This window comes from Eumetopias jubatus, unplaced genomic scaffold, assembly GCF_037043125.1.
Source record: "Eumetopias jubatus isolate StellerSeaLion01/CBP00866 unplaced genomic scaffold, mEumJub1_p1.0 scaffold_1, whole genome shotgun sequence".
NCBI classification, from domain to species: Eukaryota; Metazoa; Chordata; class Mammalia; order Carnivora; family Otariidae; genus Eumetopias; species Eumetopias jubatus.
The window spans coordinates 150,579,383-150,594,500 of record NW_028274807.1 but is presented as its reverse complement, the minus strand read 5'-3'; the positions used below and the strand labels follow the sequence as shown (position 1 = coordinate 150,594,500).

Below are 15,118 nucleotides of genomic sequence, written 5' to 3'. Positions count from 1 at the left end.
TATCCCTCAAGGAAATGAACATGTAATAGCAAACAGTTAGGTTGTAAGAGTAGTCAAGTTGGTGAACTCTAATTCATAATCAACAGAACTAAAATGCAAGACTATACACATTTTTTTAAATTTATCAGGAAGCTTTTACATTTTAATCTTATTCTCTAAATCCCTTCCCAGGGTTGCAATTTACTTTACACTTTTATAATTCTAAATTATTTTACACTAATGAATCATAGTGCAAATTTGCCTCCTATTCCGTACAGTAATTGATTTAACACAAACTAGTGTTACGGCTTGTTAAAATTATAGGTAACAACCACTTTAAGGACAGGGTCAAATCATTTATCTTGATTCCCCAATTCGCAAGCAGTGTCCAGTACAGTGACTAGGGATAGGGAAAGGGATTGAAGGATGTGACGGAAGACAGGGTAGGAAGAAAAAGGGTTATGTGGGGTGCAGATCATGCAGGGCTTTGTAGACCACAATAAAAATATTGGACTTTATTCTAATTATACTACTAAGCCATTGGGAGGATTCTGAGCAGAGGTTGGCATGGTCTGATTTATTTTTTACAATAGGGATCACTCTAGTTGCTGTCTGAATAACGACAGGAAAGTATGGAAGCTGGGTATATACCAGAGTATACTGAGAGAAATGGGTGCACATGTTCACTGAGAGATTCGAAAATGTTTATAGCAACTTTATTCATAATCACAAACTGGAAACAACCAAAATTTCCATCAACAGCAGAATGGATTTATAAATTGCAATACAGTCATACAATGGAATACTGCACAGAAGTAAAAAATGCTGCTACATGCAACATGGATGAGTCACATAGTATTGAACAAAAGACACAAGAGCACATATAATTATTACATTTACATGAAGCTTTAAAAAGACAAAAATAAACTCTGGTGATAAAGGTCAGAATAGTGTATCTGTGTGCAGGAGGGACATGAGAGCATCTGCCAGGGTACCAGAAATGTTCTGTATCTTGATCTGGGTGATGGGTTGAAGAGTGTATAAAAAAATCCACTGAGGCATACATTTAATATTTACACACTTTACTGAATAGTTTTACCTCAATAAAAAACATTTTTAAAGAAATTAGAAAAATGGATAGATATAACCACGTGTTAATCTAGTGTCGTCTTCCAAATAGTTCTGGTTTTCTTCTGAGGCACAGGGAAGGATTACAGTCTTCCTGGAACTTTGGTGTGGCCATGGGATTTGTTTTGGGCAGTGAAAGCGCTTTACGGGCCTGTAAGTGATTTGCTGCATTTTTTTTCATTTCCCAAAATGAGCAGCCACACCATACATGATATCTGGTTAACCTGAGACCCAGAGTGAGAACTTTGAGTAGGGATCAGTGAGCATTTTCTGTGGGGTCATGTAGCAAATATTTTAGACTCTGTGCGTTGTACACACTCTTTGTCACAGCTATTCAATTCTGCCATTATAGAGCAAAAGCGGCCATAGACATAAATAAGCGGGCAAGGCTCTCTTCTGATAAAACTTTATTTACACAAACAGGTCACAGGATGGATTCTGCCTGTGGACTGTAGTTTGCTGACCCTCGACCTCGAGCAAAGTCCCTAGCCAAGTTGCAAGAGAAAAGTTCCCAAGGCATTGAGATTTTGCTGTTACTGTATGACAACCTCGCCTATCCTGATATAGAAATTAGCTCCATTTAAAAAAAAAAATTAACATACTACACACTGGCTTAGTTGGTAGGCACTCAGGAAATTGCTATTGGAGGATGGAAGAAGTAACTTATGGGGGCAACTCATGTTATGGAGTGGTGAAACCATCTCTTGGGAAAGCCTGTAAGGCACAGAATCTATCCTTTACTAAGGGGCGGGGGGCGGGGCGGAGTAAAACAAAATGTTTTATGGTTGCTGTTGGCTGCATTTGACAAAATGTCTAAGAAAGAGATGACCTCAGAATTCATCAATTTGCAAGCACTAATGAAAGGGGGTAGAGTTCACAAATCTGAGTACTTATTGGATAGGATGAGGCCACTTCTCGATTATGAGAAGATAAAAATGAGAAATTCCTTAATCCAAAGGATTAAAGAAACCCATTAAAACCCAGTTTTGCAGCAAGGATCACTGGATGACTATCACACCTACTGTTAAGATTTCTGGATGAGTTAATGTGCCTCAGACTAAAAGTCCAACTTAGTGTAACACTGGTTAATCCCTTAAATTGGACAAAATGGCTCAAGGAAAAAGACTGTGAGTATAGTTCTTCCACGAATCCCAAAAGCCCTGGTTACCCAGAAATTAAGTTCAGAGGCACGTGAACAGGAAAGCAAAGAAATATAGCAAATCTAAGAAGTACACCTTGATTACATGTCACTTTTGGGTCATCTTTCTTGGAGAAGTGATAAGGACATTCTGTAGGCAAGAAAGCAAGAGAACTGGGTATCTAGGGACCAGGAAGACAGAGTCACTCTTCTAATATCTTATTAAATTTATTTACTTTTAAATCCCAGAAGAGCCAAAACTCATCTGTAAAGGAAAGTGGCAAGTAAATAGTATGCATGTTTGCTGCATTTTTTTCTGATACTGAGTTTAACTTTTTGATTACCGAAGTATTATTTTAGTCCACTAAATAGTTGTCCAATCTTTTTCATCTAGATTCCTTTGGAAGTCTATCTTTGGAAATTAGAAAAAAAAAAGAAAAGAAATTAAGACTTCTAAACAAAGGAGGTAAAGACTTAATATTCCATAGGTTCATATAAGTACACCTGGGTTTGAATCCTGGCTTTACTACTTACATGTACTAGGGCAAATTGCAATCTGTTTGTTTCCTCAAACAACATTCACATAATAAATATTTGAGCCACATGCCAAGCACTGAGCTGAATTCTGGGAATACAATTCCCTAGTCACAAAGAACTTAGTTTCATTTCTTAATTCATAATATGTGAATAACAATTACCCAACAAGCAGGCTAAGGCAGGAAGACCTCAGTAAAGGTCAAATAAGACTATGAAAGGGCTTCAAAGATCATAACACTACACACATATTTATTCATCCAAACGTTTATTGGAACGCCAGGCATTGTGCTAAACACTACAGATAGAACAGCTAGCAAGGCACAGTCCCTGCCCTGGTAAAGCTTACAGTCTAGCAGTGACAGATAAAAAGTGGCAACAAAATGTGACAGGTGTATGGCTGGGAAAAGTAAAGGGTATTTAGAGAGTGCACAGTGGGGGCACTAGTCTAAAGGGCATCCGTGAAGGCTTCTTAGAGGAAGTGGTACTTAAACTGAGACCTCAAAGATGAACAGAAATTGTACCTTATCCTATGTCATGGTGAAAGCAGTGGAGAGATATGACCAGGTATGTCTTTCAGAACAATCTGGCTGCAGCATAAAAAATGATCAAAACCAGAGAAAAAGAGACTAACAAGGATGCTGTTGCTCTAATTTAGGTAGGCTGACAGCCTGAATTAGGATGGTAGCACTGGAGAAGTGAGAAAAACTTGAGACAGTAGACCTAACACAAAGGTTTTCGTGAGTGGATATGATAAGGTAATGGACAGATCAGTTTTTGGCTTGGGCTAGGGCAACTGGTAGCAGCAGTGCCGTCTACTCAAAGACGGAACAGAAGAGAAGGTTTGGGGGCAAGATCAATGACATACTATGGTGTCTACAAGAGGGGACTTAAGTTAGCAGAGTGACTACGTCAGCAATTAGATACATGTATTAGGAAAGGCCTAGAAAGGAGATATGAACTTGGGGATCATTTGCATACAGATGGTAACAGAAGCCATGGTCAGGGATGAGAGCAGCTAAGATGATGTAGAAAGAGACTCTACAACAAAATTTTAAAATCACAACACAAACATGTCAGGCGAAAGGGGTGCACCTACGAAGCGGACTGAGAAAGCATACCTGCAGATAGTATCTACCCCTGAAGCCAACATATACAAGTACTTCAAGGAAGAGTAGTCAGTCGTGTCAAAGAGGGTTAAGAATGCTGACAAGGATCTAGCTGGGTAGAGCAGTTTGAGTGGCACTAAGACTGGGAATACAGACAGATCTTTTAAGAAAACTAGTAGGAATGGGAGATACAGGGACATAGGGTTTTTAAAAAATAGTGCTTATTTTAACTATAATCACTGATACAATAGGACCAGTAACAACTATTTTGTAAAAAAAAAATTTTAAAGACTGCCATGCAGTTACAGAATTACTTAATACAGAAAACAATAACATACACACAGTTTTCTTTATTACAAACAAGACTAATTTATAGCAAATTCTCTATTATTTAGGGTCAGTTTTAAATCCTTAGCTTATATCTCCCCCCAACTCAGTGACTACATGATGCAAACTAGTTTTATTACCTTAAGCAAAATATATAGTGGAACTGCACAAAATGTACAAGACTTCAATATTTTAGGAACTAGGGTAGGAAAGCAGAAGCAGGTCCTCCAAACATTCTTTCAATAAAGCACTTGCCATGAAAGAGAAGACTCTAAACTACTGGCAAATTACCGGTAGATTTGGGGGGAGGGGTTGGTTTTTCACTGTTGTTTCTCCAGATATTTAAGCTTACTCCCTGTTCACCAAAAATCTCAACTTGACCATCCTCAATTACTAGCTTGTTAATACTTGCTTTTCTGTTCTAATTCCGTTTAACAGAACTGAGCCCTTTAGTCTGGTTCAATATAAGCCACTGACTTAAATGCTACTGTGAGCTACCAGAATCTATCAAGGCCTTTACTTCATCTTACCAGCCAAACCTGGAACGTTGGAATAAGTCTACCCTATCGACTAGTGTCAGTTTGCCCGACTTGCTTTTCTCATTCTGCTTCTACCGGTAATTTGCCCTGTCCCTCAAAATAAAATAATCTACAAAGGTACAACAGGGGACCTACTGGCACTTTGGGAAGGATAATTCTCCATTGTGCCTTGTTGTCCTATGCACTGCGGCAGGGGGGGGGGGGTCCTTCATGCTTAAATGCCAGCAGAATCCCCCCAAGTAAGTCTGACAACCAAAAGTCCCCTGTATTTTCAAACAACCTCTGGAAAGAGGGGTTACTGCTTCTGGTCAAGAACCCTTGACACAGTTTTGGTTCCTGAGCTCTTATGGCATCTATTTTGGTTGCTCGGGAATCAGTTCCTTCTAAATTGTTGGTTGTATCCTGGTTCCATGAATTTGCTGGATTAGTGACCAAGAATAATGTGTTATAATAGTTAAGACCGGACTTCAGCACAGGTTTGCAAATTGTACTTGAGAGGACCTCTCAGTTGGGTCCTGCTTTTAAATCATTTTATATATTTGGCTTTACTGTAAGATTTCCTTTTCATGGTTAACGTTAAGTTTGGAAAGTACTGTTTTTCCACAAAGCAGATGTCTCACTAGAAATACGGAATTGCTACAATCTGTTAATAAAGCTGCTTCTTGAGAGTTAAGTATTTCTACTTGTGCACTATCGTAAATATAGAATGTGTGGGACAGTTTTAAATTCTATAGTAAATCCACTTCCAGCAGCTAACACAATCTGATGTCATATCACTTTAAAATAAAGGGTTTCCTTTAAACAGGATTTCTTTATAAAGCAGTAACACCCATGCATAATAAGCTAAAATATCTCACACCTCCTGATCCTAGAGGGCAATAATCTTATTCTGTCATCCTTTTTTGACAGGGCCAAACTTCTATCTGGAGTAGAATAAAGAATAACTAATGGGCAACTATTAAGATTCTATACTTACCGTAGTCTTTTAACAGGCAAGCTGATAAAACAGCACCCAACTGTGAAAAATTCAGGGGAGATCCCCAATAACTGGACAGTATGATCTCCAAAATGCAGGAAGCCTCCTAAACCAGCAATTTAAAAATAATTCTTACTCCTCTGACTAAAATTTTGTAAGATTATTCTCTTCTACTAGTAATATTATCACTAGGGCAGGTTGGGGGGTGAGAAGAGGAAATCTGTCAGTGTTGACTTCAGACTCAGAAAAATGTTTAAAAAAAAATACTAACATTTTGGTAGTTAAGACAAAATACCTCCACTGTATGTACGTTCTTCCTTCTCAGAAACTTCTGAACTTACTATGTGAGTTTCTGCAAACTGGCTCAAACATACATTTAAGGAATTGATAACTTCAGACCATATGCATCAGAATTTTAGCACTTTGTTAAAACCTAAAATTTCTTTAAAACATCTGAAAAACAGACTTCTAATTCAACTCACATTATCAGTACTGAACTTCTTTAAAAACAATCGTACCATAAAAGCAAAATACAATGACTTCGTCATTAAATTAAATTTTAAAAAAGGTGTTTGCATGTCTCAGTCCCATGCTGCCTCTTGAGATGAAAAAAAAAAACATCTGTCAGAAGAATCTGAATCGTGATCAATTTGGATGAATAAACTTGGTGCTTTGCCACAATCCAAATTAGTTCACTTGAAAAATCGGACAAATGTTTGCTTTTAGAATGAGATTCTCTTTGAGTGTCTCAATGTTGTACTACCAAGGCTTATGGATTGGATTCATTTCTTCCTCTCACAAGGTCATCCCAATGCGGCTCTATTTCAGTTGTGGCAATCCTAAACAGGGCGTGGAGATGCTCATCTGTCAATGGCTGGCTCAAAGTGTGTTGGTTTCGAGTCAAATATGAAAAAGCCTTTTCGCAGATTTCGTTACTATCAAACAAGGATGCCACCTTACAGGCAACCCCTTTGATAATTGGGTAAGATTCAGCAGACAATCCAGCATAGAACTGCCCCAAGTCTTTGACTCTGTATTCATTCCAAAGGTTAGTATTCGCCTGAAGTTTTGTTAGTTCCACTCTTACTGAAATAGGTGCATATTCAGGTTTAAAATTAAAAGGATTTGCAAAAAGTTCTAAGTCCTTTTTAATGAACCTGAGGTCCTTGAAATGTCTCTCAAATTCTTTCTGTAGGCGACAGATCACCACTTGATACCTATCAGGATCAAATATTTTTTGATCTTCTTTAAGATGCTGTTTCAGCTCATCAACAACTTCTCTGAAGGCAGCAAAGTGTGTTAGATTTTTTTCCTCAATATGTCTCTGCAGTAAATTCAGCTTCACTTCAAAGGTACAAATATGGTCAAAGGCAGCAGCAGCAAAGACTTTACTGACTCTCAACAGTTCACTGAGTTCTCGGAGGTGGTCCATAATATCCACCAAGAAGCCAAAGTCACACAGCCATTGCTTGTCTGTGAAATGGACCGTTGTTGCCCCTATTGAAACCAAGAATGCTTCTATCTCTTTTCTCAGGGAAAATACTAGTTTTAAAGTCTTCCCTCTTCTAAGCCAATTGTTCAGACATCGTCCATTAACCCTTTCGCCATGCTCTGATTCAGATTCAGTTAGTAAAGCCTGAAATTCGGGGCGCCTAACGCCTCTGGTCTTAATCAGAACTATCCATTCTGATATAGTATTTATGATCTGATTAACGTCGACATCGTAGGAGCTCAAGAGTTCCAAGTGCAGAAATCCTGAATAATGGATAACATTCCAACAGTTGGGGCTTACAGCCTTTTCCCTCATGTACGACACCAGTCCTGAGTTCTCACCAATCATCCTCAGAGTGTGGGTCGTGGTTAGTCCAACCATTCGCTGCAAGCTAAGCCCTGCTGTCTGCAGGGCCTCAAGGATTGCCGCCATAAGGGCACCAACACTGAAGTGACGAGTCAGGTTGATTATGGTCAGAAGCTCTTCTTGGACCTCCAAGTCCTGGCCCACGCCGCGGACAAAGACCAGGAGGTAGTTCTCATAGGCCACAAAGGCCTGGTCGTCCAAGGCAAGGGAATAGGCTTTAAAGTCCTTGGCTCTGTCAAAAAGCTGACTGCGTAGGTTCTTGTTAATGTTCAGGACCCTCTGCCGCGTGACCTCTGGAGATAAATCAATGCCATCCAGAACGCTTACGTGTTCGGGCAGTACATCCCTCAGCATCACCTCCATGCACTGGTACACAAAGTCCCCCTCACCCCAGCCGCGACCCTTCAAGGCCAAAAGGCGGGCGAGCCCGAGGCCTGCACGAGCAGCTCTCTCCTCGGGAGTGAGCGGGGCGACCACGGGCAAGTCGCCCTGCCGCAGACGCTCCACTAGGGCCGCGCGCTCGCCCTCCGCCACATACCGCTCGTAGTAGTCGTGCTCGGCCTCGTAGTGGCGCCTGACGTCGCGTTCGCGGGTGGCTACGACGAGGCGGCGACAGACCAGGCACAGGGCCCCTTCGCCCTCCGGAGGCTCCACCACCAAGTAACGCTGGGTCCACTCGGTCCGGAAAACCCGAGATTCGTCGACTTCCATTTTGCTCCTCTTGGGCGTCATCCACATTTTACAGCAGGCCACAAGAAGAGGGCCGACCTCCGAGAGGCCGCAAGGAGAGGGGAGGAGCAGGGGCAGGAACAAGCACCTCCTCCGCTCTGCGCCAAATCACCCCAGCAGGGGGACACCAACCTCCGGCTACGCCACCTGCGTTCCTATTGGCTGGAGATTTCGTATTCCCTAGCTCAGGAAAGAGCCAATGGGGAGAGCGGACAGCGCGCAGGCGCATACCCTTCTAGCCCGGGGCCTGAAGCTGCGCGCTAGGGAGGGACCAAGAGACCCAGGAACCGGACTTAAGAAACTTGACTGGCATCCAGCTGCCCAATCAATAGCTCCCTGGTCCCGAAGCGTCTGCCGCGGGAAGGTGGGACAAGACCGCGTAAACAGAGTTGGTGGAAAGACGTGGGCACGAAGCCCTGAGGTGATTGGCTGAAGGCACTTCCGGTGAGCCTCTCGACGTGGCTTAGGCTCCTCTGGCGCGAAAATGTCGCTCGTAGCGGGGGTTATTCGGCGGTTGGACGAGACAGTGGTGAACCGCATCGCGGCAGGGGAAGTTATCCAGCGGCCGGCTAATGCCATCAAGGAGATGATTGAGAACTGGTAGGGAGGGAGTGGAGCCGGGCTTTCTTATCAGCTACGATTTAACAGGCCCCTCTTCAGGATGGCGCGCGGACACGCCTCCCTGCCCCGGGCGGAGGCGTGTACGGCGCATGCCCATGGCACCGGAGGCCGCGGGGTCCTGCCTTTTCCCTTCCCGGGTGCCGCGAGTTTCTGAGCGCTCTCGCGAGACTTTAGTAGGATTGTTCGGGGGTCCAAATGGAGGGCTACATTTTATTGTTTTAATGGCGCCATTAGTTAAGGGAACTACTTTTAAAAAAATTATATGTACAGAAGGTGCAAAACTTTTAAATGCATAAACATTTTCGGGGGACGATCTCCAGCCATACTTCAGAGGGTACCGTGTTATGCGTGTTAACGTTTCTTGCATATTCCAAAAATAACTCGTGCACATTCAAGAGTACCGTTCGTTTGATTTTATTCCAAACAAATTGTCGAGATTTTAGACAGGCCGATGGACTTTGGGTTTAACTTGTGATTGCCCTATTGCCAAATTAGTGACCCAACTTAGTGTTTTCCTCCCCTTTACCTTTTGGGGGGGGCACATCGAAGATACCTGATTTCATGAGGGTATCCCGTGGATTCTGAAGTTTAGAAGTGTCACAGTGTGGAAGGAAGAGGTTAAAAACCTGGAAAGAAAGGTGGGTGTAAACTATTAACTTCAAGAAGACATGCTCATGATGTACCTAAACGTTACCTTCGTGTTGAAATCATCTGATGTTAATAAAATAAATACACGAAAAAAACAAAATGACCCAGCGAAGAATGGTGGGTTTGTAAGGAGATAGTGAAAACATAAACAACCGCTCAGGGTAGTGAGACTAAAAGAACAGTGTAGAAAGGACCACTGAGGGAAAGGAACAGAATTAGGAGGTGGACAAAAGAAGGAGCAGGGAACATGGGAACAGGTTCTCTTTTCACCAATTGTAAAGGCTGGCTTTTGTTTCTACGATGTTACAATTCACTGACAGAATAACCTGGGCCTATTATCTGATGGCCCAGACTACTGCACAACCAAAATGAACATATTAGCTAAGTGGTTTATAATTAGTTCTATGAGCAGGGATTTTGTGTGGGGTCCAGTTATGCTCTTTTTAATATGTAAATCGGGATGGCTAATACAACTTCAAGGGCTTCTCAGAAAGGTCTTTAATATTTAAGTAACTTATTGTCTTATTTTTGAAGAAAGAATTTTCTTTGTGTGGAGCAGATTACTTCTTTCTCAAGCAGCCACAGACTGAATTTGTTTTCTGTAGCCTGTGCTCTTGTGATGTTGGCTACTCTTTGAAAGTATGAAAGATTTCTTGGCCTCTCAAAGAACTTTCTGCATTGCCATTTTTTTCTCTTTTCCCCAACAAAATGTATTTTCTTAAAAGGGAATAAATAGAAAAACACATTTATGATTTTTTTGAAATGGCATCTTATTAGGGTCACTTGGGAACCCGAGACTGAATAAAATTGAGGTAATAAATGGCAAAATTAGTTGAGAAGAGGGTAAGAAATAGGCATGTGGTAAAAGGATCCTACTTTTCACTTTCTTTCCTAGAGGAACAGAAATGGTGTTGAATGTCTTATTGAAAATGATGATTGCCCCCTCCTGCCTCTCTCTTCCCCCTCTCTCACACAGCATGTAAACTCATTACAGTGTAGTCAGTCACAGAGCCTAAAGAACAGAGGAAAAACACAATAACCAGACAGTCTTGTATTTATCTGGAATTTGTTCTTATACCTTGGCTCATGTTAAAATATGTACATTAGAATAGTTGCAGAATAATAAAAAATTTTTTCTGTTTAATTTGCCAGTTTAGATGCAAAATCCACCAGTATCCAAGTGGTTGTTAAAGAGGGAGGCCTCAAGTTGATTCAGATCCAAGACAATGGCACCGGGATCAGGGTAAGTAAAACCTCAGAGGAGCAGGCTGTTTGTGTGCTTTGTGGGGTATATCTAACAGGAAGCGACAGAGCTTTTCCTTGTTCGGGAAACTCTGGGCTTTTTGTGGATGGGATTTTTAACTGAAATATTCAATACCAGTGTTAAATATATATTGAGCACCTATTCTAAGCTGGACAGTTGTTCAGGAAAATAAGGTGAAGGAGAGAATTATGAGGCTGCTTAAAGGATGAATGTTCTTGGGCAGACAGAACATGCAAAGACCACGAAATGGAAGCCCACTTGACTTGTTTAAGGACCGGCAAGGAGGCCAGTGTGTCTCTAACAGGGTGAGGGAGTGGAAGAATAATAGGAGATGAAGTCTGAGAAATAAGTAGGCTCGTCACGTAGGACCTTGTGGGCTGTTGTAAAATCTTTGGCTTTTACTCTGAATAAGGTGGGATACTGTTAAAAGGGTTTTGAGCAAAGAGGTGACATGGTTTGATGAGTTTTTTAGGGACCCTTTTGTCTAGGTTATGGAAGATGGACTGTAGCAGGACAGTACAGAGGCAGTAAGAGGGCTCTTGGAGCAATTCAGGGTGACCATGTCTTGGACCAGTTTGATTGCAGTAGAGAGGCAAGAAGCAGTGAGATTCTGCATTGATTATTAAGACACAGCTCTCAGAATTTGCTGATGCTTGGTATAAAAGAAAGAGGAGTCAAGAATGATTTCAAGGTTTTGGCCTGTGCAAATGGCAGAGTTGCCATTTACTGATGGGAAAGCCTATGGAAAAAACACACTTGAGGGCAGATCAGAAATTCGTTTGGGGCCATGGTAACCTTGAGATGGCTCTTAGTTGAGTAAGCATGTGAGTCTGAAGGGCAGCATAGAGGTTTGGGCTGGAGATAAAAATTTAGTGTATTGCATTTTGATGGTGTTAAAAACCATTAGACTCCCATGAAAAGGTGTTGAACGTAACAAGTCATTAGGGAAATATGAATAAAAGTAGCAGTGACCTACCATTTGACACCTATTAGGATGGCTATTAAAAAAACAATAAAATAAGAATATAGGGAAATTAGAACCCTAATGCAGTCTACAGTGTAGCCACTATAGAAAATAGTATGGTGATTCTTGAAAAAATTAAACCGAATTACCATGCAATTCAGCAGAACTTGTGAGTATGTACTCCAAAGAATTGAAAGCAAGGTCTTGAAGAGATTTGTGCCCCCATGTTCATAGCAGCATATTCACAATAGCCAAAAGCTGGAAGCAACCCAGGGTTCCATAGATGAGTGGATTTAAAAATGTGGTGTATACACATAATGGAGTATTATTCAGCCTTACAGAGGATTGAAATTCAGACACATGGTGCAATATGCATGAACCTTGAAGACACATTAAGTGAAATAAGCCAGTCACAAAAGGACAAATATTGTATGATTCCTCATCTAGGAGGTTCCTAGAGTAGTCCCGTTCATAGAAGGTAGAATGGTGGTTGCAAGGGGCTTGGGGGAGGGGAGCATGGGGAGTTATCGTTTAATGGGGACAGAGTTTCAGTTTGGAAGGATGAAAGAGTTCTGGAGATGGATAGTGGTGATGGTTGTACAACAGTGCGAATGTATTTATGGCCGCAGAACTGTACACTTAAAGATGGTTAAAATGGTAAAATTTGTGATGCATATTTTACTGTAATTAAATGCCTCTGTAGATTTTTTTTTTAAGATTTTATTTATTTGAGAGAGAGAGTGAGAGAGAGAGAGCAGGGTCAGAGGGAGAAGCAGACTCCCTGCCGAGCAGGGAGCCCGATGCGGGACTCGATCCCGGAACTCCAGAATCATGACCTGAGCTGAAGGCAGTCGCTTAACCAACTGAGCCACCCAGGCGCCCGCCTCTGTAGATTTTTAATAAAGAAGTTTTCTAATGATAATAATAATGATTTTTCAAAATTTGTGTGCCTGGGAGAATTCATCAAGAGAATGAGTGTAGACAACAAAGAGGTCCAAGGCTGGAGTTCTGGGTTACTCTGCTGTCAGAGATGAGGTGGAACCAGCAAATGCAGATGAGAAATGCGACTCATGAGAGAGAAGGGACACCGGGACAGTGTGGCATTCTGGATGCCACATGAGGAAGTTGCTGATTTTAAAACTCTTCTCCTAAGAGGGGTTTCTTCTTGGATTCAGTCAAGAAAAGGGAAATTCAGGATTTAGAAAAAATGAATAACATAGTTATTTACTTATTTTTTGGTATCTTCTAGAAAGAAGATCTGGATATTGTGTGTGAGAGGTTCACTACAAGTAAACTGCAGTCCTTTGAGGATTTAGCTCGTATTTCTACCTATGGCTTTCGGGGTGAGGTAAGCTGAAGATTAAAGAAGTGTGTAAACTATCCTGTGAATGACATTTCTGCCATCTGTCAACATATGTTTCTCAACAGAAGTAAATAAGATATGATTCTTTTTACCTGTTAAATATGTGCAAATCAAACAAACTTAATTAAATTTCATTTTCCAAAACCAAGGATTGTTCATAAGTACTTAATACACTGAAAACTATTTTATCAACAGATACAACCCCCCTCCCCTCCTGCCAAGATGTTAAGTGTCTTTTGATGGAGAATGCAACACCACCCACAAAGTTTTTTTGTCAAATTATCAAATGTGAATCTGATTAATACTTACTAAGTGCCAGTATTGGGAAAATATAGGAGGCAAGGGAACATGGTAAATGGAACAAAAAACCTGTAGATTAAAAGAGGCTTGGGGCACCTGAGTGGCTCAGTTGGTTAAGTGTCTGACTCTTAATTTCAGCCCAGGTCATGATCTCAAGTTCGTGAGATCGAGTTCCAACTTGGGCTCGGAGTCTGCTTAAGAGTCTCTCTCCCTCTTCCTCTACCCCACGCATCTCTTGCTCTCTCTCTAAAGAAAAAAAAAAAGGCTTAAGAAGCATATGAACCAGCTCCAATGTGAACAGCTTACTTGGATTCTGATTTGAGCAAAATGTAAAAAAAAAAATTTTGAGACAGATATTTGAACACACTGGTTATGTCATAGTATTAAGAAGAAATTGTTGGGATGCCTGGGTGGCTCAGTCGGTTAAGTGGCTACCTTAGGCTCAGGTTATGATCCCTGGGTCCTGCAATCCATCCCCACGTCAGGCTTTCTGCTCGATGGGCAGCCTGCTTCTCCCTCCACCACTTGTGCTCGCTCTCGAGCACACGCTCTCTCTCTCTCTCAAGTAAATAAATAAAATCCTAAAAAAAAAAAGAAAAGAAATTGTTGATTTTCTTGGTGTAGAAAATAAGACCATGTTTTTTGGAGGAGTCCTATGTATTCCCAAATACATATGGGAATATTTGTGAATAAAATTATGTGATCCATCAGAGGAGTATACAATATAAAAAGTACAAATAAAATTATGTGATGCATCGGAGGAATATACAGTATAGAAACTACATAACATTTTAAGACTAAAATAAGATCTTATAATATTATGACAATACGCTGTGGATATCTTTACATTCAGTATATATACAGTCCTGTGTAATTTTAATAGTTCCATCTTATCCTATATATGAACATACTGTGTTTATTTAAATGATTTCCTGTTGAACATTTATGCTTTTGCCATTTTCTTGGTGAATATTCATATATTCATATACAATGTGTTTTGTTCAATTACTGTCTCAGGGTAAATTTATGGAAATAACATTCGTGGGGCACCTGGGTGGCTCAGTCGGTTAAGCATCCAAGACTCTTGATTTCGGCTCAGGTCATGATCTCGGGGTTCTGGGATGGACTATATACTGTGTATATTTAATGTTCTCCTTATACAGGTCTCAAAATCATTTACATTTTTAATGATGAAAATTAGCTCAGTCACCTAAACTAGGGAAATCCAGCTACAACCTGGTAATCTCTGAGCCTAAGCCATGTTCCTTATTAATGAACTGAACCTGCCACAGGCTGTGTTCACTGTCTTCCGAGATGCTGTCACACAGACCCCATCACAGTGCCTGGTTGTATTTTTATATTCTGTGATGTCCTTCTGGTGAAAGGAGAGGCAGGTTCCAGTGGGCTAGGAAACCAGTCTTGGTTACAAGGGGGGAAAATGGTAATTTTTAAAAAATTTGTTTTGTCTTAATTAGATAATTTTAAATTTACATTTCTAAACCTATAAGTGCTTACAGAAAATAGTTTTGTGTATGTGTGCAACATTATGTATTTGGAGTGTCCCCATTTCTGAAGGCAAGTTTTCAAATTGTTGGGAGGCAAATCATTGAGAATAATATTAAGCATGCCTGTAATTCTGCT

At 40.9% G+C, this 15,118-nt stretch overlaps 2 protein-coding genes across 5 annotated transcripts in view; one reads left to right on the top strand and one right to left on the bottom strand.

Moving 5' to 3' along the window:
* Positions 1-661: 661 nt before the first annotated feature.
* Positions 662-8,417, bottom strand: EPM2AIP1 (EPM2A interacting protein 1). Its single transcript, XM_028107082.2, has one exon. The coding sequence runs from the start codon at positions 8,324-8,326 to the stop codon at positions 6,500-6,502; it is 1,827 nt and encodes a 608-aa protein (XP_027962883.1). The 5' UTR covers positions 8,327-8,417; the 3' UTR covers positions 662-6,499.
* Positions 8,418-8,770: 353 nt separating this feature from the next.
* The window catches only part of MLH1 (mutL homolog 1), a 42,625-nt gene continuing 36,277 nt past the window's right edge, over positions 8,771-15,118 (top strand). For all 4 annotated transcript variants that reach the window (XM_028107124.2, XM_028107121.2, XM_028107125.2 and 1 more), the window contains exons 1-3: positions 8,771-8,917; positions 10,739-10,829; positions 13,064-13,162. In XM_028107124.2, coding sequence (XP_027962925.1) covers positions 8,802-8,917; positions 10,739-10,829; positions 13,064-13,162 — 306 coding nt within the window. In that variant the 5' untranslated portion in view covers positions 8,771-8,801. The remainder of the gene's footprint in view (positions 8,918-10,738; positions 10,830-13,063; positions 13,163-15,118) is intronic.

Bases quoted from the DNA above. Each gene is read 5' to 3' on its own strand.
- EPM2AIP1 (XM_028107082.2), bottom strand. From the start codon at position 8,326: ATGTGGATGACGCCCAAGAGGAGCAAAATGGAAGTCGACGAATCTCGG.